This window comes from Actinia tenebrosa, unplaced genomic scaffold (genome assembly GCF_029948245.1).
Source record: "Actinia tenebrosa isolate PJP-AT-01 unplaced genomic scaffold, QUT_ActTen_1.0 PGA_scaffold6__47_contigs__length_16458017, whole genome shotgun sequence".
NCBI lineage: Eukaryota > Metazoa > Cnidaria > Anthozoa > Actiniaria > Actiniidae > Actinia > Actinia tenebrosa.
In genome coordinates, this window is record NW_028292583.1 from 9,586,717 (window position 1) to 9,612,645 (window position 25,929).

Consider the following 25,929-nt stretch of genomic DNA (forward strand, 5'->3'; position numbering starts at 1 on the left):
TTATGGTTAGAGTCTAAATCCCAGAAAGAGCCACACGTAGTAGAGCGTGACTCGTTCTGAAGAGGTAGCTAGGAATATAAAAAAATACTTGCATCAGTATTAATATCACAAACTGCATAGACTAGCAGGGAGAAGATAGCTATGACATTCTACTTTTCTCACCGAAGTTGGTGTAATCGTTGGCTGTTTAACACAACAGCAACTAGAAAACCTATCTGTGTCCTAGTCGTTTCGTTTCTCATTGGTGTTTTCATCTTAAGCATTTCTCTTAATATTTTACCCTCGTTACAAGGTCCAGTTAGGAATTGTATAAGCAATTCTAAGACGTGCCCGTACATGCGACAATTTGATGGAACTTCCGCAAATGGACCAACCAAGTTTCCGCTCATTATGCCAAACGTTGAACCAAATATTTCATGTGAAGACAGAAAACTTTTTATTGCTGTTGTTGTGAACTCGGCATCTGATGGGCAACATCAGCTTCGACGAATGGCTATCAGAAAGACTTGGGGAGGTTCTACTGAAATACAACCTAGATGGAGAGTGTTTTTCGCTTTGGGAATCAGCAAAAATACAGCCGTTGACATTAAAAACCGACGAGAATCACTGAAGTACAACGATATACTCATTGGTGACTTTTTAGACACCTACAAGAACGTGGTGATTAAGACTTTTATGTCTCATTACTGGGCGTACTTCAGATTGAATTGTCAATATATTCTCAAGGCCGACGATGACGTTTATGTTCGAGTTCCAAGGCTGGTGGAATGGTTGGTAGGTCCAGCTAATTTACCAACGAGGTTTTATGGAGGATATTTGCAACGATCATTGAAAGTTGTTCGCAATCCAAAAATGAAGTGGTATCTTCCAAAGGAGGTTTATAACGAAGCAAATTTTCCTCCATTTTTAAAGGGATCATTTCAAGTGGTCTCCACCGACATGCTTCCTAGTTACTTCCACTATACTCAGTTCATCAGGAAACCTTTCTATACAGATGATGCATATTTTGGTGTTATGGCTAGAGACCTTGGTTTATCTGCCAGACAAATTCCAGGCTTTCTCTTCTATCATCCACAAACAGACGAAAAGCTCCTTGCTGCGATTGCCTTTGGTCATCAGGTTGATGTTACTGGAATGTTGAGGTACTACTCAAGATACGAACTTCTACCCTAAATTTTTGCCTGCTCTCTGGTTTTTTTCCCCTATCAATGTCAGTAACAGATTTCAACTTTTATGACAGTGACATTTCCTGTCGCATGTTTTTTTATTTTTGTGTGAATTTTGTAAGGAGAACCTTCGTTAGAGGCATGCAAGAAAATTTTAGTTATCGACACGTGATAACTGGGCTGATAGTACGTGTAGAGGACCACTGTTGATTGTTGAATTTAGGCTGTTTTATAATCCTTTTCATAACGTGTTTCCAATTTTTACAATTCTTTGCTCCAAGCATGAATATATTTGCTTTGATGCTAATCTTACCGTGGGAGGAGCAGAGCATGTAGCTATGGAACGCTTGCGCATGCGTGCACTTCATCACGTTTTCTAAGAATTTTGAAGAGTTTGAGTGAGACTGGAATAAATGTTTGTTTTCTCCAAGTATACAAAAAAATTCGCGAGTATACTTTTGTCTGACCAAGATACTATATTAAATAATACAATATGAAAGAATTAGCCTTAAGTTTCAAGCATGGACACTAAGTTTTGTCATTTTGTGAAGTCCAATTTATAAGGCATGTTTGAAAGTCAAATTTACTTATGTTTTGACTAATTTGCATACGGATTCAGAGCATGCGCAGACGTTTTTTACTCGTGTTTATGCAGTGTTCATTGCTGGGTTTCAATCAGTTGATAAAAGTCTTTGAATCTGCTGACATTATTTACATATGAATATTATAAATTTCGAGCGGCTCGGAAAGCAACATTGAATAAACCTTCTCCAACCTCTTTTAATAGCTTTTACGACGGGAATACGTCATCTCATTTCGCTAATTCTGTCTTTGTTCCGCTGCTCGTATCGTTCCCACCATGGGCTTCTAAGGGTCCAGTGAGAATCACACACAATGACTACACATTTGTACTGTTATGAAAAGTATTGTTTGAATACTATTACTTTATTATAGTAGTATAATTATCTAGCTCGTAGATGTTCCCAAACTTTCACTATAAATTTACAACCCTTTTTGAAAACCTCCATCCTTCCTTTTCTACTGTATAACATAACATTTAAAAAATTTTCAGACGTACGATATGTGCTTTTCATGAATAAAGCAAATTTTTCTCTAAGAAAAATTTCTTTGGAAGATATAGGCATTTTCCTCGCTTGTTTTCAAGGTTTTTCTTTTTCTTTTTTTTTTTTTTACTCAAAAGAACTTTCAACTTCAACTTCAATCTTTGGAGTTTCACTAACTTTTCAACCTCGATGATTGTCAACGAAGTTACACAATAATATCCGAAAGGTAAGTTTTAACTGCCGATCTCCACAGCAAAAATAATTTAACATCCTAAGAGCTTTGATTTTTTAAATAGAACTTTCTAGAACATAAAAACAAAAATAAAAATGAAATAAATAAAAAATAATTATTATAACATCATTTACTAATTTTGCGTATGATATTGCTTTTCATGAATAATACATTTTTTTCTGAAAACTTTTTTCCTTCGTAAAACATTTAATACTTTCTATAGGACATACTTTGTTTATACAAAATATAACATACGTTTGTGTCTATTCACTTCAAAGATTTTCTATTCGCTATTTTTGTTCATATTTCTTGAGTGGATGAATTGATTCCTATCTTTGTTCATTCTATTTCATCGTAAAAAAATCAGTGCGGAGGCCTAATTATTTTTACATCCGCTTTCCCGGCACGCAGTTAACTACGCCTTGTGGTGTAGAATTAAAAATGTTTTTCAGTTCACACGACTAGTGTTAGTTTGATTGAAAATGTATTTTTCTTTTATCAATGTAATTAGTAATTAACTATAGTATCCTGCTTAGTTGATATAAAATGTGTTTCCAATTTACATGACGGCACATCTGGTGGTAGCATTTGATTGGAACAGTCTTTTTCGTTTATCCAAATAGTTTTGAACTAATGTTTCGTGTCGTGAAGATAGGCAGCACTTCTGCGGCCATTGGCGGCTCGCCACGTACTCTCTGTCCTGCTCACTTAGTCGCAACATCTCCTTTGAAGTACGAAATTTTAAATAATTTCTCGCGATCAGATTTAAACACCATTTGGAAAGCTGATGGGCCTCGTGAATCTTTAAAAAAATGTTTAGGAATGTTAAGAAACCCGACAGACACAGACCTTTGATATTTATATAAGGCATTATATTCAATTAATATACATATAATTATATTTGTGTCTAAATATATCTAATTTATTCATATTACTGTCCTAATTAGAGATAAAGAAAACGTTTTCTTATTCTAACGGGTTCCCTGTGGATTTGGCGGGAAATTTTGCAGTGAAGGGCGCGCGTTTGTACCATTCACAGGAAGCGGACAAAAGTGAATTTTCCCCCGCTCTTTTTTCCCGCCATTTTTCTCTGCTCTCTTTTAGGTAACTGGAACCGTGCTTTATCATACTTCTATTTTCTTCATGATATGAAATGTAAACCCATTTTGACACACTGTTCTCTTTCCATAATATTCAATCAAGTTTGGATTGAAATCAATCAGTTTAAAATGTAAAGATTAAAAACGACAAACCTTTGCCTGGCAAAGAATATGGACGACTGAGCTCACAGCGATACGACTGTCGGAAATTTCCTGTACTTTGAGTATTAATCGATATTCGCACAATGTAACCAGCCTTGGCAGTTCGTATCTGTTTGCTAGAGAAAGAATATCGAGAAGAATATCTTGGGAAACGTCTTTTGGTAAGTCATCTGTGTACAAATACTCCAACAGGCAATCAAATGTTTCGATGATGATGTCGGCGATCTCGATCTGAAAAAAAAATCCAAAAAAGATTAACCTTGCCCTGACTTAGTTCTGGGCTAGCCCACGGGTTGATTCAGTATTCCGACAAAATTGAAGAGCTCTCCGCGTCCCTAAAAAGTACAATTATACATCTGCTAGTTGACAATTATTCCCAAGGGAATGAAATAACAAAAGACACGGCGGCCATGTTGGTTGACATAACAAAGGAATTCATTAAAACAATTTTTCTGTTAAATTCAACCGAGATGGCGGCTATCACGTCATGTGCAAACGAAGAATTTCTATAATGAACGTGCATGACGATGAGGGAACTTTGATCTTAAATACCTTTACTCTTATACATTCAACGTTTCGTGTTCGATAATCGGTAACCATAGCAGCAAGCACGTGACATCTAGCTACAATCACCGCTTGATGTGCATACACGGGATTCCCCTGCACCTGAAACACCAAGTCTTCTAAGAGAGGTTTCTTGAGGAACAGATCTTTTAGAATTGTGGCCTTTCCTCCTCCAACAAAAGTTTTCTTTTGAATATTTTCAAGTTCGTTGCCCTCAAGCACATTCTCGCAAGCCGTGAGAAGATCTTGGAGTTGAAACTTTTCGGCAATAGCCATCAGTTCGTGAATGGAGTCGTCGCTTTTGAGATACGCAATAGAAGCACCTTCATAGAGAAACTCAAGAAGCCTTAAAAACTCTTTTCTTTTAACTTTTTTGCATACTCGAATTTCTACAATACGCCACTTCCTGTCGTTTTGGAAACCGCCATGAACTGGCCAAGAAATTTTTTCGAACATCTCCTGTGGAAGACCAGATACCTGCGACTTAGCAGTACCAGTAAGGATTTCCTGGAATAGCGTAGGAGCAGCGCTGATCAGAATGATCTGATGCGCATCAACATATGAATTATCCTCGAATATGAAGCGAACGTCTTTACATGTCGTGTCGTGAATCATCTTTGCAAGATCTTCAACTGATTTGGATGGCAGTACATTCACACCAGGACATGAAGGAGCATTGTCTATAAAATAATACCAAATAATCTGAGATATTGGCCCAATAAAAATAGTACTCCCTAGACTACCGTCCTTCTCCTCTCCGCAAAAAAATAAAAATAAAAATACAGCAACGAACGAAGGTAGAAAAAATAAGTTCAAAAATTGAGGGAAAGACTGGAGACCATGACCAAGAGTGAAAAATCGTTAGACACAGAGCAATGACGTCTCTCATGCATTCTGATCTAGCTTGAGTACAAATGCATCATGCCTTGTTGCTGTCAGATACCGTCAGAGACCACCCCGGAGCATCGTTTTGAGAGGAGCTAATCTGGGGTGTCGGAGGGAATGCCCATCCCCCCTCCCCCCTTGAAATTTGAAATGTTGAAATCGAGACTCTCACAAATATGCGATTTCCGGTGCCGCGGTTTTAGGGGTGTAATTGCTGGGTTTCAATTGACGTCATTTCCTGTCTTGTGTGGAATGTTTATCAGATGAATCCAAGTTTCAATAGAACTCTATCTGGTTGACAGCACACTGATTGTGGTCGGTGTTTGACCACCATTTGGAACAGATAAATAATGATAATAATGGGAATTAACAGTCGATTCCACAGAGTGGTTCTTCTTCCAATTAGAACTTGGAAGTTGATTTTAACGAAGGGAGGAAAACTGGAGAACCCGGAAAAAAACCATGCAACAGATAATGAGATTCAGCTGATCGAAACCCAGCAATAACATGCAATATGCAACATATGTATATAATTGAAATCGTATCAAAGCTTTAGACAACTCATATCAGAAATATCATTTTGGCTCAAACGTGGGGAACCCGTAGCCTGATTTGAATGCATTGCGCCTCAACGAAGAAGCTCTTTCTACCTACCCATCCCATAAAACTCTCTAGCATCCAAGATAAGACTATCCAAAGGTACGTCGATCGTTTGTCTCTTCGACTCCTTTCTGAACAGGCGTCTCTTGGGTATTTGACCATATGCTGCCATATGTACCATAACACACGCGGCTTCGTGTATGCCTTCTCCTGAAAGCGCGCTGCACTCTAGACATATAGTGTTCATAGTCTCAGCAACGTCGCATGCTTCTTGAAGAGTGACCATTGCTTCGTTTGAACTGAGAAAAGCAAGAAAGACAGATAGATAAAAGAAATAGAGAATGATAGAAAATAATAAAGGAAGAAAAGAACGGGTGGAGGAATGGATGGGAAGAAAAGAGAGGGAAAGAGTCCAAAAAAATAGATGGAATGAACGAAGCCAGAAAAGAACAAAAGAAGGAAACAAGAAAGAAAGAAAATAATGATAAAGTTGAATATGATTCATTATCACTGCTAATCAATATGAAAATGAAGCATTCCCAGCAAGGGGTTTCTGCCCTATTGGCCTTTTCTTTTCCTCTAGCTGAGGCGCTAAGCAGGTGAAAGATAAAATGTATTGTGTTTTGGTTACCACTGACGTTTGAAATACCACGACAACAGCTTAACATCAAACTTACAAACCACATTGGTTTATAACAATTATGCATAGACGGAAAAAGACAGTGGCATCGCTCTTGTAACAAAAACAACATTTCCTCGATCGATAAAGTCCTGAAAATACATCCCCATTAATTCGACTTGATTTCACTTTTCCCGTGTCATGCAAAATCAGTATAATCGTAAAAACGGCTGCTCGCTTTGTTTTCTCTTTTGCTCTTTGATAAGCCTTAAGCCTTAATCCTTAAGAAAATATAGCAAAAATACTAGAATAAAGGTGTCTATGTTTTAAAATTCGAAACAAAGCAGGTAGAAAAAATATTGTAGGTATTCGGTTCATTTTATAGTGAATATCACTGAAACAGAGTATTGGATTTCTTAATTCCTCAGTTTTGGAAAAAATTTTCTGCGTAACAAAATAGTAGTCGTATAAAGATGCTAAAGATATGGAGGGCATAATCTTCCAGTAATTGATATCCGAACTTTTAATTCTTATGAACGTTGACTGTTATAAGATCGATAATTGACTTTTAACAGTGCTGTTTCGTTTTGCCTGTAATTCTTGAGTAATTATTTTTTAGGAAATTTAAGCACTTCAGCAGCTTTTAAACAACTGGATCTTTTTAAATAACCCTTTCTGTGGCATTTTAATGTTTACATAGGAGAGCGTTTCACACATTAATTGATAACACCATAAGCAAACACCGCCGTATATCTTTCTCACCGAAGCATAACAAACTATAGAACATATCACCACAGACGTAATACGATCACCGTACTACCTTGGTAAACTCACGCGAAGTAAGATTCATTAATGATAAACTGCTCTAATATGAAAAAAAAGCTCAATTTAACCTACCTTTCTTGGTCATCTGTCTGTCTCAAATCAATCTTGTTGCCAACAAGTATAACAGGAACTTGAGGTGTTTGCTCACACACTCTCTCGTAAAGTCCCGAAATTTTTTGCAAAGATTCTCTTCTTGAAATATCGTAAAACACTGCAAATAAATCAGTTCCAGGAAAGCTGACAGGCTTGAGTTTAAGGCAGTCGTCTCCTTCTAATGGGTCGTTAAAACAGAGAGTGAACATTTGCTTCTTGAGTGTGTAGGTCGTCGCATTTACATCACCAGGAAACGCATTTGGAGTATATTTGGCTGGGAAATCATTGAGAACTAGACTATACAGGAAGCATGTTTTACCGACATTATGATCTCCTAACAACGCGATCTTTAAGACTTCTGACTGCATTCTGCTTTAAAAGTTCTTGAATAAATATTTTACGTAGTCGGAATTAAAGAGTCACTTTAGCTGGCCATCGAGTTTGTTATGATAGACGGGACAAGACTGGTAACTATTTCACTAATACGTGTCTTTTCATTGGTCCATCGTTCGATCAATCAGCAGGGTTGTTACATACTGTCTCGTAGCGTGTCAAGATTTAAGGAATTTGCTTCAGTTTGTTGAAAGTTTGTTGGAAAAATCTTCACAAAAATGAATAATAGAAAGGGTAAGATCAGGAATTTTAACTCGAATCGATTAAATAGAAGTGTCGGGATGACGACGGAGGAGCTTAGATCTAGAAAAACAGCTCGGGAAGGTTTCAAAAGACCGGTTAAAGATCTCCGTTTGAATCTGAAGAAGACGGGGAGTAATAAACCTGGTCCATCTAGAGTGATGGACGCTAGATCTAAACTACAAGCTAAAAGATCTGTGGAAGAGCTTGTAGAAAAGTCTAGTTTTAATATAGATGAACGGAAGAAGCAGCAGAAGTCTAGTAACCAAGTTGGTAATCGTTCTTTAAGTCTTGATAGCGGGACGATCAAAATCACAGCCAAGCAGAGTTTACCTCCGAATAGATCAGCTGAATTAGCAGGTAAATCTATCGTTATCACAACAAAAGTGGATCCCAAAGATAAATCAAAGTCTAAGCAACGTGGAAAACCAAAAGACCGTAATCTAAAGCTGGGAGTTGGAGGGATTACAGTTACCACTAAAGCCGCAGGCGGCTCCCCACATAAAAAGAAGAGACAGTATGCTGAATTGTCACGGGACGAGGAAAGAAGGAAGGATGAAGACTTAGATTATTATCACTATAAGAAACTGAAAGAGGAATCAAGGTTTGAGGAAGATTATTTGCCATTAAGAAACCAAAGAAATATGACACCACTTGCCGAGAGACTTGATCATGGCCCCATACCTGAACCTCTAGGTACACCAGTAACATCCACAAAAGTTACCATCACTAATCTACACCCAGCTGTTTCAAGACAAGATATTGAGGAATTGTTTGGTGCTGTGGGAGTCTTAAAGAGCTGTAAGATGCTTGGACCAGGTGCTGCAGAGGTTATATATACTGTAAAAGAGGATGCTGTCACTGCATATGCTAGGTACCACAACAGAAACTTAGATGGACAGCCAATGCAGTGTAAACTCAGTGTTGTACAGACCATGGCAACTTACACAGCACCACTATCAAGACCTCTGGTTCCATTACGCTCTACAAACCCTTCCCAAAGGCTTTTACAACCCACGGTCGAACCTTACCAACCACCTAAAAGAGCATCATCATCATTGCCGTCAGAATCGAGACCTGTGGTATTCAAAGTCAAAATATAGGCTACTACTTGATCTTTAATGAACTTGGGGGAAAATGTTTTCTCAAGCACAAGACAGATTTTCTGAATGTGCAACTCACAGACACTTGTTTGACCAAGCATTAATAATGCATGGGAGTCAATGCATAGTTCTTGATAAATTTAGTAGATTTTCAACACCTTTATGGGAGCAGTTGCCTTATCCAGATTGCTATCATTGTCATCCATTATTTTTCTATTAACTGGTCTGACAGCCAATAGACGTCAATATTAAGAACATTTATTAGTGAATGTTTGGTGATTTATTGTTCCTTTATACCATTACAATATTGTTCTAGAGCCTTATACAACAGAATAGCATTGTTCTTTATATTTGTGCTGTGTTTCAGCACTCAACAAGCATAATTTAAACACACCCACCCATAGAAGCAAAGATATCTTGGTAATGTGCAACTTATATTTAAATAAATCTTTAGAATTGTTGATCATGATGAATTAAGAAGAGGTTTAACAAGTGAGGTACAGTATGACTAATGCCTCTCAATCCTGAGTTTGTTTTATATGCCTTTAGACACTCCTGGATTCAGGGGGAAAACTAGGTCAAGTTGGCATTGCAGTGCATATTTTCAACATAGCATCTATTTCACCCCCACAACAGTCCCACAATGCACTGCAATACGAGCCTTTGAACCTCAGAATGACTAATAGCCAGGGCCCGGTTGCATAAAGCTCTCTTAAGATAAGAGCATCCGTAAGTATTGTTCCAAAACAATAGGCCATTGTACTAAGACAATACTTACAAGCGCTTTTAAGCTTTTTTATCTTAAGAGAGCTTTATGCAACTGGGCCCAGATTCTCTAGTCTGAGAACCTTGACAGCCAGAGAGCATGGCTACATAGGCCATTGCTTTATATATATATAATACATGTAGCAGTAAATAACAAGCATGAAGGAGTAGCTTCTAGTAGCTAATATTTAAAATGTGACCTAAAGAACTGCTAGCACCTGAAAATATTTGAAGAATATTTTGATATCTAGCTTAATACTATAACAGCTTCACGTTGTTTCATTGGTTTTATCTCTTCCATTCTTACATGTAAAGTTGCAAATCTTGATTGGCAGTTTGGCAATTGACATTTTCTTAAAATATTTTGAAGTGATCCAGGTTCTTTAGATCTCACTTTATTTCCACTAACATCAATTATAGATCATCATTTCATTTGGTGTTGCACACAAGTATTCCTAAACTTAACGGTGAGCAATCTTTCAAGCAAGCAAACAACAAAGGATTCAGATGTTTAAAAAATTACAGAAATTTCTGACCGTTTATTTTTCTGAAAATAATAAATTTGAATATAATGATGATGCACAAGATAAGGGCAGGATTGGGTTGGTCTAAGGTGTTCTTACAAGGATCAATCAAAGTGAGTTTTAGAATATCTTATATAATGTCCCTTCAGTAGTTTGAAGGCCAGGAATCGTCTTGAAGCAGCTTGCAGGAGAGAGTGGGACAATGGTGTAGTAACTCTTAAATGGCTTTCATAGTTAAACCAATCAAAAGCTATGACACAACACACCATCCAATTACAATAGTTGAAATACCATGCATCAGGTATAGGTAGAAAGTCTATGTTATTATGGTAAGTACAATAGGGCATGTAGTTGGTTTCTCATGATGTAGCAGTGGCAACAGCAGGAGCTAAACTGGAGATGAATCCTGTTGCTTTAAAGATGAATGAGCGTACAAATGCAGGACATCTCTGGTGACTGGCCATTCCTTCAAATCCTCTTCTGAATTCTGAAAATAGTTGTCTGTAAAAAGAACAAAGGTTATCAAAAATCATTAGCTGGTGTGACTTGGATCTGCTCAAGACAAGAACCTGCCTGAAAGTGTACTGTTTGCCATCACAACACAGTTTTGGAGTGTCAATCAAATAGCTCTAAAGACATTCCATGTGTTCTTGACAACCTTTTGTCTCCCAACAATGCCGTCCAAAACACATCCACCAAAACTCGTTTTGTTAGGATAATGATCCCACGATAGACTTTTTCTGAGATAGCAAACATGGTGTATTGTCATCTCTAGCTTTGGTACAAATATCTTGTTCATCGTACCTTACATGGTGTTGTTCCTACCCAAGCTAAACCACAATGCATTGTGTTTATCAAACTCAGAATAGGTCTATTTTAGACCACTACCTTACCCAATTAGTCTCTTTGGCATGCAGCTCAGGGCCATATGCATGAAGTACAGTACATACCTGCAGTAAGGATTTCTTCTGGATGAGTATCTCAGCCCTAAAAACCTGTAATACACAAAGGGGATGACAATCCCAGCTTGTCCGCTAGAGAAACAACACAAAAGAACAATGTAAGATGCAAATCATCAAAGTAAATGAAGCATATTTTACTACTGTATAATAATTTACAGCTGTACAATTAGCTTATTGGAATTTGCCACAAACATAATACAATTAAATACACAACATACAAAGCTAAGGGCGGCCAGAGAAGAAAACAGAGCGATAGCCCCAATTGAAATTCAACTCCTTAAATTTGTACATCACTATGAACTGATTGAGACTAACTTGTGCAACAGGTAAACGGGCAATAGACTACCATCAAATAAACTTTTGAAAGACATAGGTATACATGGGAACTAGGAAAAGTTACATGGGAATGATATTTGATTGACAGTACTGGTAGTCTTTGCCTATTTACCAGTTGCGGCTTTCGCCTCAATCAGCTGAAAGCAGCAATGAAATCATTAGTATTATTGGCTCAATGAAATCTTATAACACTACATTATTAAAAGGGTAGGCATTACAAATTTTATAATCCAAAAAGTTTTTTATCAAAAGCATTTCATTTAGTTGGTAACACTCTATAAAGGATTGATAACTAAAATGTTTTCAAGGAGTTCTTGAGCTACAAAAAATATGGTAAGACTGTTAGTAGTTATAATCAGTTCTTTGATATTTTGCGGACCGTCCGTTGGAGCAAGTTCACTACTCAATTGGGTGTGGCCTCGTTCCTGCGGATGGTTTGTGGGAGGGTGGGGACTGTTTTGCAGTCTATTTGCACATGGATTTTTTGATGGGTGTAGGATTAAGGGCTGGTATGGGATTATATTTATTCACTTTTATACTTAATATTTATATTTATTGGCAAATAGTAATATACTGGGGTTGGGTCAGGGTTAGGGTTGTTTTTTGGGATAATCTTAAATCCACTAGATATTTTATAAATATATATTATTAGCTTGCTTTTACATTGTACTTTATATCTTTAGGAAGGCACTTTGTAAACCAGTCTATGACTGAAAGTTTAAACCTTCGTTAAATAAAGCTTTTATTATTATTATTATTATTATTATTATTATTATTTCATTTTCCCAATATAAATACCAAATAAAAGGTAATGCAGTAACTTACAGTGCATTTTGTATTGATTAAGGACAAATGATTACCTGAAGGTCATAAGAATTACAGCTGGCATAAGCATTATCTCTGTACAGGCAATAAACCTCAGAATTCCTTGTTGGTAAAGTTCTATCTTATCAATGGATGTCCTTGCTGTCCTAGATATGATGAATATAATGACTAGTTCAATCTAGAGGCTCTACAAGGGTAGAAGGAGTGGTAAGTAAAATAGAAAGAGGGAGAATTAATTTAACACTTGAATGTAAGTGGAAAATCATTCTGAAAGGAATCATTTTCTTTCCATTTCCTAGTTTTCCATTTCCATTTCCATAAAGGTTGAGCAAAAAACCTTCACACTTCAAATTGCCTTTCCAAAAAGTCCCAATAACATTGATTCCGAAGGGGAGTATCAAAGACAAATTGATACAAGAAAAATAGGCAGGTTTTAATGACAGTAAACAAAAGCTACAGTACTTTCAAAGCGAGATTTGTTCTAAATATATAAACAAAGACAAAATTGAAAAGCAGATAGGAACTTTCTGGGGACCAAAAATCCTGGTTGGCCACAACTAACCTTATTATGGAGAGAGATATAATTCCACCAGAACCAAGAATCTGAATCAAAAAAATTTATATATTCCAACTTTTCATTTTCAAAAAAAAAGACATTCATTTGATTTAAAAAAAATTCAAACAACGTTCAATAAATTATTGATTTTGTAGGACTTACATCCAAGAGCTTTTTAGTAAAAGATATTGTGTGAAGAATAGCAAACAAGGCAACTGGAATAAGGATCACTGTTGTATGAGTCAAGGAGGTTATGTAAAGTAGCTCATCTTGTAAGGTAAACTATCCGTGTGTATACATTAAATATTAAAGTCTCTTCTCTGCTCTTTTCTATGTATAAAAATAAGTGTGAGTTGTGCTGTCCTTAAAAGAACAAGTAAATCAAGGTACTGCCTTTATGATCTCATATTCAAATGAAATAATTATAATCATAATCATAATATTTATTTATATAGCAAAGATATATAAAAATGTCTCTGTGATTTACTGATAAATAATAAGAAAAATAAAAATAAATAATACACTGAATCTAAGCACGGCAACCAACCCAAATATCCACCGCTTAAAATTTCCTTTAATGAGTTACTAATTTCCAACATTAGAATAAACTCAACAAAATTACTTGATTCTGATTGGATAAGAGGAGTACAATTAAATCCCAAATTCTGAATTGTACTCGAGATTGTGTGATTTCCTATACTAACACCATTGAACACAATATTATAACGGGTAGCTATTAATCTATCTGATAAAGGATACTAGTCACTGGATAAGAGTTTATGAACACCACGCAGTAGATAAGGTAATGGCAACTGTCTTCAAGGAATAGCAGGCCTAGAAATTCTCTGCTTAATTGGAATCTCTGTAAATGAGACACATGATAAAGCATTAATATAAAAAAATCATCTGGAAGACACCACAAGATTCCATCTTTACTTTAGTAGCCTTAAGAGTAAAATCATTCATAAAATGCATCTATATTGATTATACTTTGTGTCTTATAATCTTACAGGAAGTCGTTGATGAAGTCTGAGAGCTGACGTAGCAGCAGAACTGATCAAAGCTCTTTTGTAACAACTATAGCTGAACTGTGGACTAAAAAGGTATGAAAAAAAGAGATTAGAAACACAGAAAATAAGCTCCATAATTAGATTAATTTAACAGGAAATATTAAATATATTATAAGCCATGCTCTACCAATTACCATGGTTTAACAGGTGTTTTTCCTTTACTAAAATATACAAGTTTCTGACTGTTCTAGATCCAGAGACTATCCAGACTTAAATGGCCCTTTGAAGGGAAATTGAATTTCCAAGAAATAAGGAACATCTGAGGATAGTTTATTCCCTGCTCACAGTCTCCTTTTCTTTTCCTTTTGCTGAATTAGCATACGCTTCTTTTTTTTCTCTCTCTACCCCCCCCCCCCCCTCCCCCCAAAAGAAGGAGCAAAAAGGAGCCTCTGCCAGCAGGGAAGAGAGTTCAATGTAAAATTCTTGGAATATATATTTATTCCCCCCTTAGGGGATAGAATTTTTAAAAAAATGGGAGATTCTGAGAGGGGATATTTTTTCTAGAACTTATATTTCTTTACAAACCAGCCATTTTTACATCAGTTTGCCAGTCAAACAAAAATGTGTATATTCAAAAAGTCCTTCAAAAATATCCCAATACCTTGGTTCAATGGTTCAGGTTTATTGAACAGATGTATAAAAAGTGGCCAGCAGAATTTCCTGGAGAGGGGATTCCAATTACATACTTCCAATCAACTATATTGATAATAATTTTCTGGAAGCTAATATGAGATAAACTCATTTTATTTACTATAAAAATCGTTGATAACTACCAAGACCTTTACCTGAACAATGGAAGAAGAAATAGGAGGGAATTGACGATAGTAAATACCCGCGTCAGCCATAGCGCAGTGTCGATTTTGTTTTCCGTTAGATACCTCTAAACAAACAAGCAGTCAAATGTGAACCATTATTATTTAGTAGTGGAAATAGACCTTATTCGTGGTGTGACAATGTTTTCCCCATTCAGCGTGACGAACCTCCAGGGGATTCATTTTCTTTTGTTTTTACTCTTTTTTACCAAAGGATACGAAAGGAATAACGATGATATCCCGACGAGTTTCAAAACAATAGCTCTTCATTCCCCCAGAGGTTTGTCATGCTGAATTGGGAAAACATTGTCACACCACCAATAAGGTCTATTGACATAAGCAAAAAGACTTTCATTGACACTTGTAAACAACAGAAGAGTGGTGAACCTTCCCTGTGTTCAACATTTTTTTTTGGATGAATATATAAATGAAATGAAATAAAATGGGAATCAACTGTGGTTTCCACAGAGAGACTCTTCTTCCACTGGATTCAAATTGTAATTTAACAGTTAATTTTGGCCAAGGGAAGAAAACCAGATAACCTGAAGATATGTCCTTAGATATGACAAAGACATTTCTTAATGGAAAAAATAATCATATATCCACTAGTCTATTGACCATTGCTTTTAATTTTTCATATTTTCAATTAATATCAATGATTTTTAAGTGGATATAGTCCCTGGTGTTATAAAGATGAATGGATTTGGTCTGTACAAGGTGTGTATTTAAAAAATATATATTATTTCCTAGAAAGAGCTTTGGGGGTAGAAATCTAGAAAGAACGAGACAATTCATTGATCTATCAACTAAATATTGAAACTCAACTTGCTATCTGAAAAAATCTTAAACAATCCAAACGAAACAAGCTTTCTGTATTAGTTTTGAAATAGTGCTTTCGAATGAACCATTCTAACGATTCAAGTACAAAGATTTTCAATTCACTCCTATCAAAACATTTGATGCGATCTCTTCGTCTTAACTTCACAACAAAAGGCATTCGAAATTCAAAGCCATTTCACCACCGATTGCAGTTTCAATTGATTCGATTGATCAAAAAACAAGTTGAATAACTCGAGAAGTAAATATTTCATTAATCTCGAAGTGTTTCTTGATATAACTTACTCTCAAAGCGCCCCAGTTGGCTGTAGTACTTGTGTTCGGAGGAACTGTGGTTCCACTGTTCGGTTCGCTAGCAGCATCTGTATCTTCGTGTGGAGCCATCGTATCAATACGATAATAAATACACTACAAATACAATACCTCTACTATCAAAAAAAGGAATTCTTTGTGGAAATAAAGGTTTTGATGATCAACAGATCACAATTATTTCAATCAAATATATTTCTGATGATTCTTGGAATAACAAGCCAGGTGCGAATAACCGCTGACACCTTGGGCACCGGTCTTTTTCGACTTTATTGGACGTGCGGGAAATGGAAACAACTTTTAATTTAGACTCTTCCACAGTCTCTCGCTCGTCCGTTCCGTCTCCACGCTTAGCACAGGTAGCCCAAGCTTGGTTTCTGTGGTGTCCTGCTATAAGGAAATGTATGGAGATTCATCAAAAATTTCAATCAAATCATTGAAACGTGAAATAAGGCCTCGCAATTTTACCCGATCATTGAGAAATAGCACTTCTTTCGCTCTGCGTGGTTATTTTTTGAATTTAGCCCGTTTTAAGATTTTTTCCCCCACCAGTAAGTTATTTCTTAATAAATAAATATATTCAAAAAATAACCACGCAGAGCGAAAGAAGTGCTATTTCTCAATGATCGGGTAAAATTTCGAGGCCTTATTTCACGTTTCAATGATTTGATTGAAATTTTTGATGAATCTCCATACATTTCCTTATAGCAGGACACCACAGAAACCAAGCTTGGGCTACCTGTGCGCTTAGAGACTGTAACGGTACAATGACCGAAAGGACTTATGGGTCCCGTAAACCTGGACCCAGCGTGCTTTGGGGACCAAAATACTCGTCCACAGTCTCTCTCGTTTTCGCCGCCATCTTGAAAATATTGAGTATTTTGGTCCCCAAAGCACGCTGGGTCTAAGTTTTCGGGACCCATAAGTCCTTTCGGTCATTGTACCGTTACAGTCTCTAAGCGTGGAGACGGAACGGACGAGCGAGAGACTGTGGAAGAGTCTACTTTTAATTTTGATATTTTGGGCCATTATTTTCACTTGATTTTTTAGTAAATCAGATTTTTTTGATTTTTTTTGTGGTCTTTTTGATAACATCGTATAGTTTAAAATACGTTAACAATCAATATGGAAAGTATTCATAAGTTATGGTTGAGGTCGTTTAGTAGGACGGGGTACGTGGGATTTTGAGACGATATTCGAAGAGCCTTTTTAGCTGACTATGAAAGACTCAGTAAATAAGATCTGATGTATCCAATGCGTATGTTGCATGCCAAGCCCGAAATGCATTATGGGCGATGTAACATGAATACTTTTTCTGCACGTTTTCATGGCATAATAGTTTCTCAGCCCGTGTGCTGACATTATTTGCAAATGAATATAATTTCAAGCTTAGTTAGCAATATACAGTAAGCAATATACAGTAAGCAAGATACAATAAGCAACATACAGTAAGCAACATACAGTAAGCAACATACAGTAAGCAACATACAGTAAGCAACATATAGTAAGCAAGATACAGTAAGCAACATGCAGTAAGCAATGACATACAACTACTAAGAAACGCTATAAAGTTATAGCTGTTATCCATTCCTTTCCTCCTTTCTCTCCATTAACAACATTTTTATCGTTTCAATTTTATATAAGAATATGTCTTAAATCTATAAACTGTATACAAAAACCATATATAAAACCAGGAACGATTCTATTCTTTCTTAACTAACTTTACCTAAACTTTTTATCGATCGCTTATATTAAAAAATATTCTGTAACAAGAACTCAAATACAAAAATACTGGCTATGAAATCTAAACAAATTTTGCCTTTTTCACGAACCATAGCTAATAGAGTTAACTATGTTCAAAAATTATACGAACGATTATATATCTTCAAAATGCTAAAATATTTTGGGTTTTTTTCTAAGGTTATGTATATCATATTGAGTATTATACTTTAAGTTATATAATATCTTGATATAAATTCCTATAAAAATAATATATAAAGACAATAGAAAAATAGAAAAAAATGATCTTAACTGTTCTATTTTTTTTTTCTTTTTTCATTGCAACATCTCCGAGTTTTTTCTAATCTGAAATCTTAACCAATTCCACGCTATCTAAATGAATGAGTGCAGCCTTGGAACAGGAAGAAGTTTACGTTTTACTGTAACCGGAACAGTGAACGATGCGGACCAATGAGGAAGCGACTGATCCATAGCTAAATATTGTTACCATTTTTCTCGCTTCTGATTGGCTCATTAAAACACAACGTGCAAAACACAGGAACATTTTTTCAATTTCCCAAATGGGAACTTTGGGAAATTATTGGGAAATCACAACCCAAATTTGGAAAAATCTTGGGAATTTCAGAAAGGAATACAATTTTTTCCCAACCTTGGATTTTGTTGCATTTTTCCAATCATGAGAATTTATGTGAATTTCCCATAAAAGTCCCAGAAATTACCCAAAAATTTGCCAGAATGGGAATCATAAAAAAATTTCCTGTGAAAGTTGGCGTCATGGATTATAAATTGTGGTTCGCCCTTTCGGAGTTCAGAGGTAGATTGGTAACGAACTCGTGGGGCTAAGGATTGTGGGACTGAATATTGGAATGCAAGTCGACGGACCCCACAGTCCTTTGCGACACAAGTCGTTACCAATCTTCCTCTGAACTTTGAACTTCTTAGAGGCAAATTGGTCATTCCTAATAGTACTTTCATCAGTCCACACATCAACAAACTATTTGGGATTAGTTAACCTAATCTAGTTAATTTGCAGCGACGTGTTCTTCTTTGATTTCTGTTTGTTCCTCTGTTTCAATCTGTTTCTGTTGACTTTGTATCAGCCTTGGATTTTCCAGGAAGTTTTGCATAAAATTCTGAATTTCCCCCCGAGCTTCTGAAATATAACGTTGATAAATATTTTACTTTTGTTTACATAACTGTATTTCATTTGCATTATATCCTTGGGAATACAAGTATAAAATGTATCAGTCAAAGAGTATATAACATGCGCTGTCATTTTTGGTTGCAAATAGTCATCTTATTATAATGCGCGCTCTCATTAGTTGATAAGTTGATATACGTAACGCGATTTCATTGGCTAACTGGTGTACGTGATTACCTTGTAGTTTTCGTTCCGCTTCTCCTTTGGCCGTTCGTTCTTTATCCAGTTCTTTAATCAAAGAATCTATGTTAAGAAAGAACACAAAGCTATCGTCTAGTACAAGTAACAGAGTAACGAGTAACAAGACCTAGTTCCCTGAAACTTTCCGATCGGAAAGACACATACCAATTGCATTCTAACCGGATTTTCGGGTTTTTCCGGGTAAATGGTAAGCACCCCTGAATTTCGATATGTCTAGAAAAGAAGGGAGAGGAAAAAGGGAGGAAAAAGGGAGGAAAAAAGGGAGGAAAAAGGAAGGAAAAAGGGGGAAAAAGGGAGGAAAAAGGAAGGAAAAAGGAAGGAAAAAGGGAGGAAAAAGGGAGGAAAAAGGGGGAAAAAGGGAGGAAAAAGGAAGGAAAAAGGGAGGAAAAGGGAGGAAAAAGGGAAGGAAGAGAGTGAGGAAGTAACAGGTTGACTGATGTTAATCCACAGTGCAATCTTTCATTCCATCCATTACCTACCATTCATTTGTTTCATGGATTCTTGTGATGAGTTCTGAAGTTGCTGCTCCAGCATGAATGAGCGCTGTTGTTCCTCTGAAATACGAAAGATAAAGATTTTATTAATATTATAAATTGATTATTAGATTTCACCTGATCGTTTGATGAACAAGACAGAATTACCTGTGAGTTTCTCGTTGATTCGCTTTTTCCCTTTTTTCTCTCGTTTGAATTTTTTGTGCCAGAAAGCTAGAAAGAAGAGGGTTTTTTGTTATTAGATAAAAGATATTAAAATAAGTGATAAAGATAATGGTGATGACACATGATGATGATGATACATGATGATGATACATGTTGATGATACATTATGGTGATACATGGTGATGACACATGATGATACATGATGGTGATGATACATGATGATGATACATGATGATGATACATGATGATGATACATGATGATGATACATGATGATGATACATGATGATGATACATGATGATGATACATGATGATGATACATGATGATGATACATGATGATGATACATGATGATGATACATGATGATGATACATGATGATGATACATGATGATGATACATGATGATGATACAAGACGATACATGATGATGCATGATAATACACGATAAAGGTTGTTGAAGTATACAATAATACTTCAGTATTATCCTCACCTTTACTTCGTTGTAGACTAGAGATCAACTTCTCTGCTTTATCTCTCGCTTCTCTTTCTCTTTGTAGAACTCTTCTCAGCTCATCTACATCAGATAGATGATACAGTGCTCCAATGAGAATACTATACAAACGAATAACTGTTTCCGCAACGTAACAATCAACCAACCTATTTCCTGCTTTGCTTGTCGTTGTTGTTGTCGCGCCGTCTCCGCCGTCACTTTCAACAACCCTTGAATGTTTTGCAGCAAAGTTTCCACGGAGCCAGGTTCACGTGAGTATTCAATCTACGATAACGACAATAATAAATGTATTCACTAGGTAACTAAAACATGGACACTTGTTACTGTTTTGTTCGACGTTGCGTTTGCTTTAGGTTGAGAATGACTCGTGGTGAGTGTAGCTTAACGCGATAGTCTCCGAGTAGTATTTCCAGTCATTCTGCTCTAAACTGTCGATAAACGTACTGCGCAAGTGCGGAACTGAATTGGCGGGGAAAGTCACGAACGCGTACAAACGCGCGTGGCGATGGAAATATAATTCAAGACTCGGACACGCTCTGCAGGAGTTGCGCGCTACGTTTAAGGCAACGTTATAGAAAAATACTAGAGACCTACTTGTGTAAAGCTGCACGCTACAAATTTAAGCGCGTGTTAAAGCGATCTTCAAAGGTGCTGGAAATGGCATGAATTGTCAGCCAATGAAATGCGACTTTTCAGTGTACCGCTGGCCAGAATTTGGTATGGGTTCCTACATTCATAGTCTTTGTAGCAGGCAACAGATGTACCGTGTGTTCGAGGCTTTAGGTGGGGTGGCTTGAATAACGTAGTGATTTACCGCTCGCGGCCTTTCACCGCTGTGTCCGGGTTCGAGACCCGCCTCAGACTGTACCACATGTGAGTTGAGTTGAGGGAACCTCATGGAAGAGCCCCGTACGGGTAGTGGTTGTCGTAAATATAAATATAAATTAATATAAAAGAAGTATTCAAAACCGAGTCTAACAGTATATGTTTTATGTCCAGACTAAAGGTACCTACCTCTTTTTGATGCAGTATTCGCGGTGATGACGCTGAAACATCTGAAATCCCGTCACTTAAAGCAGCCCCTCTGTTCTCCGCATGCTCAAACGTGCCCGTACTGCTGACATGGGGTACAGACTGCTCAGGTAAGCCTCCCTCTGTAGCGATGGTTCGTATAGGACTTGGTGTCGGATGTATTATAGTAGAAATAGCTGGCCTGCTGGATGGCTGTTGTGGAATATTGCTACGGATATTCACCATAGTTGGTAGTGATGATAAGGACGAGGAGGTGCGGGCCGAGAAGGTGAATGAACCTATAAACGACCAAAAATGAGTAACTCTCGAATGGGTAAATTATATCATGATACCGACGGTGATTGGACAAAGAGTTTTCCTGGGTTATTTTGATTGGCTAAAGATAGGATACCATTTGAATGTCAAGCTACTATTGATGGTTTTCAACCATTCCCAAGAGAATTAAATAACAAAAGACACGGCGGCCATGTTGGAGGATATAACAAAAGAATTCATTGACAATTCTTATATTAAATTCCTCCAACATGGCCGACGTGAAAACCATCAATCCGCAGGACATTCTACAAAGAGTACGAAATCCACTGCTGATAGCTAAATTCTGCTAGACACTGACCAAAATACTAACCATTAGGGGAAGTAACGAATCGAGGATGAGGCATGGTAGGCACAGCCCGTTGCGAAATAGGTACTTTAAATGCCGTCACAACTTCGCCGTTATTGTTGTTGTTGTTGTCACGTTGCTCGTGTTGCTCTTCTTTCACTTCGCCATTGTCTTCAGCATCGCTTGCGCATTTCGCACCTTCAATGCTCACGTGACTGGGTGATGACTGCTGGTCAGCGGACGTATCAGCTTTGAAGATTTTGAATGGATTGTTGAGTAGTTCAGGAGGGATTTCGGGGTTTTTTCTTCGTCTGCCAGGACCTCTAAAGTTACGGAAAAAACCGCTTTTTAAATTTTGTGAGTATTGTGCATACCATAGTTATCTTGCACAACTAGGCCTGCTGTGTTTTTGGTCTGCGCCAAACAAAGTATAGTACCGCGCATGCTTTCTTTAGATCTTGCTTTTACAAGTTCTGTTGTGCGCACGCGCAAGCTTACATCACGTGTCATAGTCGTCCAAATTTGGACAAAGTTTTTCCCGCGCAAATTTAATGTGTTGGGAGTGGCTTGTTTGGTCAGACCACAAAAAAACGCAAAGAAACTTCCGTTAAACTGCTTACATCATAATTAGCTCGATCTAAGACTTATTTACTTTTCTGTCTATCTTTTATTTTAATTATTGCGGAATAAAGTTAATGAGTTCAGTTTCTGAGTTTTTAAACGTACTTTAGATTTTAGACGTCAAATACGAAATAAATACAAAAACTACATTTGAAAGTAAAACAAAGAAAACTTGCGATATTTCGGTCCATTCAGAAACGAAAGTTTGATAATCAAGTATTTCCTTACACAAGTGACCTTAGGGTGTAGAATTACATCCAAAGCATTCAAATGCAAAAATCTTTTAAAATAAATACGGTAATCCGTTCAAAATAAACCAAAAAATTATAGCTTTTATTCATATTGAATTTTTATTTCATAGTTAATTAAACTTTATCAAGGGCAAAAAAACAACACTTATTGTTGTTTGCAACATTATCCTAAATCCATAATCTCTCAATTGTTAGCGTCGATCTTAATGAACATTTACATAAATTGAAGGCGCCATAAATAAGCTTTCTTTTGAGCAATGTAAACAATACCGATATCTCTTGGAGCAACCACCGACAATTACGCACACCAAGTAAAGAGTGAGTTTTTGTTTTGCGTTTTTCAAGCTAAACAAAAACCAAATATTTTTTTTTCAGCTGGCGTTTTTCTTGTTACGAACGATTAAACACGAATACTGTTTTTCTCGATGAGTGTGAGAGCATTGTGGATGTCCGCATTGTCGGGGTTTTGGGGTCAACGCATACGCAAAAGTTTGCGTTTCAACAAAAGTAATAGATTTATTCTAGAGTATTTGAAAAAACATCCTAAGGGTTATATAAGTAAAGGAAACTAATGTATTTTAGTAAAAAGCATAAATATGACTTGAAGACATTGTATATTGTGCGAGAAACATTTGGAGGGTTGATTGACAATAGTTGAGTATTGTGTTAGATAATTAATAACCCTACCTGTAAAGGAGACAGTCTTCATAGATTTTATTGAAATCTTCCCGGGATATTAATTTGCATCGGTTGACAACTTGTCCTATAGCACCAACACTTCTCATCATTCTAACTTGCTCAACATTACAGTTTCTGCCCTGGATGTTCATGCGTTTGAGTTTCGTGTAGACTGTGTGCATACCTGAAACTAAATCTTTGAGGAAATATTCGTAGACTTGTGGAAAACACAACAAATCTTCACCGTCGACGCTAAAGGCAGCGATATCAATTCCATTCATATTGACCATTTTTAGTTTGTACTCTTTACCCAAAGGAAGAGCGATGGAATCTGGTTCTAAATAAGTGAATTCGTGCGGTGTAGAAGGATAGACGGTTGGTGAGTCCATGGCTGTCGAGTGTAGTGAAATGCAAAACTTTCGAATAACAATCTTCGAAAATCAACAAGCTTGTTAATTTTGGACAATGTTTGCACCACGTGGGCATACATTACTGCCTTGTCTGCTCATGCGCAGTAGTTAAGCCCGCCTATGATAACGAATTCGAGTGTTCTCATTGGACAAGTACATAGACATCTTATATCTTAGGTCAATCAAAAGTCTAATGTTTGTGAATAGTGATTTAGCATGTTCAAAGTTCTCAGTAAAAGAGAATCCAAGCATCGATAGGATTAATTGACCTCCTATTAGAGTTCAAGATTACGGCTAAAATCATTTTCATAATTTCTCAAAATTACCCAACTTTACCATCCTTTTTAACACCCTCTATTTAGTTTTCCACAATCCAATCGTTACTAAAGGTATTTTTGGTTGTTTTCAGAAATTTTTGCATTGAATAAATATTATCGTAGACATACATTGCACGACATTCGCAACACTCGTCAAAATACTTGAACTTCATCTCTAAGTATTCTCCATATTTTCTCACCAGCTGCAACAGTGGTCAGTGAGATTTGGTAAACTTTTAGTGAACATAGGAATGAAGTTTTGAATCAAAAACTTGATATTGAAATAGATTTAATTAACCCTAGACTTCAAAAGTTTAATATCAACAAAACTGTTTGATTGCTTTCTAAGTGAAGAATTCCTTTGTCACTTAGTGAAATTGCGAGACTTAAATAATGACATTTACCAACGTTTCAACCCCTACAAAAATACGAGGTTTTGTTGAAAATATAGAGCTATTTTTCCAAGTTTTCCAGTTAAGAAAACTTGCACTAAACTCGAACTGATAGTATTGGATATTTAACTTTCTGTATGCTTAAAGATTTGACGGTGCTTTTCGCGAAACAAAAAACCCATTGTATTTAAAATATTCAATCAAATTGACAGATTTTTAATTTAAAAAGATTGTCAACTTTGGATTATTTGTTCAGCTCGACTGAATTAAAACAGCATATCAAAATTAATATTTCAAATTAAAACTCACTTCAGATGTTCAATAAACTTTCTTTAAAAATTCGTTCCAAATTTGGATGAAAATGTTTTCATGGCGTTTTGGCATTCACGATTTTCGTTAACCAATACAATAATTTGTAATAAGATATATTGTCATTCTCTTCTCTCAACACTTCGTAATTCCTAGAGTTTATAACCAAAGAATGGTAATCTCATGATAAGCTAAATAGCGTATGGTAGTCATCGTTGAGGTTAAGAAACAGTAATTTAATATTAAAGATTCGTAGTTTGGTAAACATCAGTGCACGAAGTCTAACAGACAATTCACTTGCCAGATCTAGCGCATCACCATCAACAACAGAGAGCTCTTAAGAATTTCTTGCAACATGTTCTTTTTAACATAAAAAATCAGGGATTTTATCGCTTTGAATTGCCTAGTAGAAAGTTCAAAACTTCTAAGAAACAAAAACATATTATATTGTTTACACTGAAGTTCACCTCAAAACCGCTTGTCAGTCTTTACGGATTGCATTTTTCTCAAGATTAGTAAAAACAAACTTAGAAACGTCTAAACTCAGCAGGCAGTAATGAAACTGACCTTGGGCGAGCAGCAAAACACGAAGTTTTTATCCCAACTATAACGTTATCATAAGTTTGAAATTAGAATTCAAACTGTTTGTTCGTAGTGCAGTAGTGATGAAATTTTATTTAATCAGTAAATTTCCCATAGTACGTCTTTTGAAGGAATTGGTAGCTAATCATGAACAAAAATGTTTATTTTTACATATTAAATCCTCCATTTTCCTTGCCTTATAGTCAGAATGTTTGAGATTATTTTGTATTGAGCTGAAGTAGAGTGTTTGTCATGTTTTAGTTGTATCTGTATCACAAGAAACGCATCGGAAATTAAGGAATTTGAATTGGGTAATTACACCGGAATGTGTTAATATCAATATCGGTACTTGAATTGATCTTTATTGCTTATTCTGACTAGAG

At 36.3% G+C, this 25,929-nt stretch overlaps 5 protein-coding genes and 1 long non-coding RNA gene across 11 annotated transcripts; 3 read left to right on the top strand and 3 right to left on the bottom strand.

The window, feature by feature from the left end:
* Positions 1-3: 3 nt before the first annotated feature.
* Positions 4-2,000, top strand: LOC116304322 (beta-1,3-galactosyltransferase 5-like). Its single transcript, XM_031714041.2, has one exon. It carries the CDS (start codon positions 142-144, stop codon positions 1,171-1,173), a length of 1,032 nt encoding a protein of 343 aa, XP_031569901.1. The 5' UTR covers positions 4-141; the 3' UTR covers positions 1,174-2,000.
* A 71-nt stretch (positions 2,001-2,071) lies between these two features.
* On the bottom strand, positions 2,072-7,773 carry LOC116304318 (rho-related protein racA). Its single transcript, XM_031714036.2, has 5 exons — positions 7,290-7,773; positions 5,828-6,072; positions 4,277-4,968; positions 3,716-3,955; positions 2,072-3,264 (listed from the first exon to the last, which is right to left on the bottom strand). The coding sequence occupies exons 1-5, from the start codon at positions 7,676-7,678 to the stop codon at positions 3,022-3,024; spliced, it is 1,809 nt and encodes a 602-aa protein (XP_031569896.2). The 5' UTR covers positions 7,679-7,773; the 3' UTR covers positions 2,072-3,021.
* Positions 7,774-7,837: 64 nt separating this feature from the next.
* LOC116304319 (uncharacterized) lies at positions 7,838-9,507 on the top strand. The gene has a single exon (XM_031714037.2). It carries the CDS (start codon positions 7,922-7,924, stop codon positions 9,044-9,046), a length of 1,125 nt encoding a protein of 374 aa, XP_031569897.1. The 5' UTR covers positions 7,838-7,921; the 3' UTR covers positions 9,047-9,507.
* LOC116304323 (transmembrane protein 33) lies at positions 9,304-16,266 on the bottom strand. Its single transcript, XM_031714042.2, has 9 exons — positions 16,019-16,266; positions 14,870-14,964; positions 14,025-14,109; positions 13,774-13,876; positions 13,177-13,244; positions 13,021-13,061; positions 12,494-12,604; positions 11,286-11,369; positions 9,304-10,836 (listed from the first exon to the last, which is right to left on the bottom strand). The coding sequence occupies exons 1-9, from the start codon at positions 16,115-16,117 to the stop codon at positions 10,695-10,697; spliced, it is 828 nt and encodes a 275-aa protein (XP_031569902.2). The 5' UTR covers positions 16,118-16,266; the 3' UTR covers positions 9,304-10,694.
* LOC148906008 (uncharacterized) lies at positions 14,054-21,495 on the top strand. Of its 3 annotated transcripts, XR_016121578.1 has the most exons (5): positions 14,054-14,117; positions 19,168-19,371; positions 19,789-19,827; positions 20,400-20,604; positions 21,353-21,478. It is a non-coding gene; the product is annotated as an uncharacterized LOC148906008 (long non-coding RNA). The 3 variants fall into 3 exon arrangements; XR_016121579.1 differs by lacking the exon at positions 19,789-19,827 and having other exon boundaries at positions 21,383-21,495; XR_016121577.1 differs by lacking the exon at positions 19,789-19,827.
* On the bottom strand, positions 17,757-24,013 carry LOC116304329 (uncharacterized). Of its 4 annotated transcripts, none has more exons than XM_089039285.1 (9): positions 23,546-24,013; positions 22,011-22,309; positions 21,368-21,663; positions 20,500-20,617; positions 20,333-20,416; positions 19,826-19,891; positions 19,664-19,738; positions 19,161-19,211; positions 17,757-18,932 (listed from the first exon to the last, which is right to left on the bottom strand). In XM_089039285.1, the coding sequence occupies exons 1-9, from the start codon at positions 23,923-23,925 to the stop codon at positions 18,805-18,807; spliced, it is 1,497 nt and encodes a 498-aa protein (XP_088895411.1). In that variant the 5' UTR covers positions 23,926-24,013; the 3' UTR covers positions 17,757-18,804. The 4 variants fall into 4 exon arrangements, with proteins under 4 accessions (XP_088895411.1, XP_088895410.1, XP_088895409.1 ...); XM_089039284.1 differs by having other exon boundaries at positions 17,757-18,935; positions 23,546-24,012; XM_089039283.1 differs by having other exon boundaries at positions 19,161-19,226; positions 23,546-24,012.
* Positions 24,014-25,929: the final 1,916 nt, after the last annotated feature.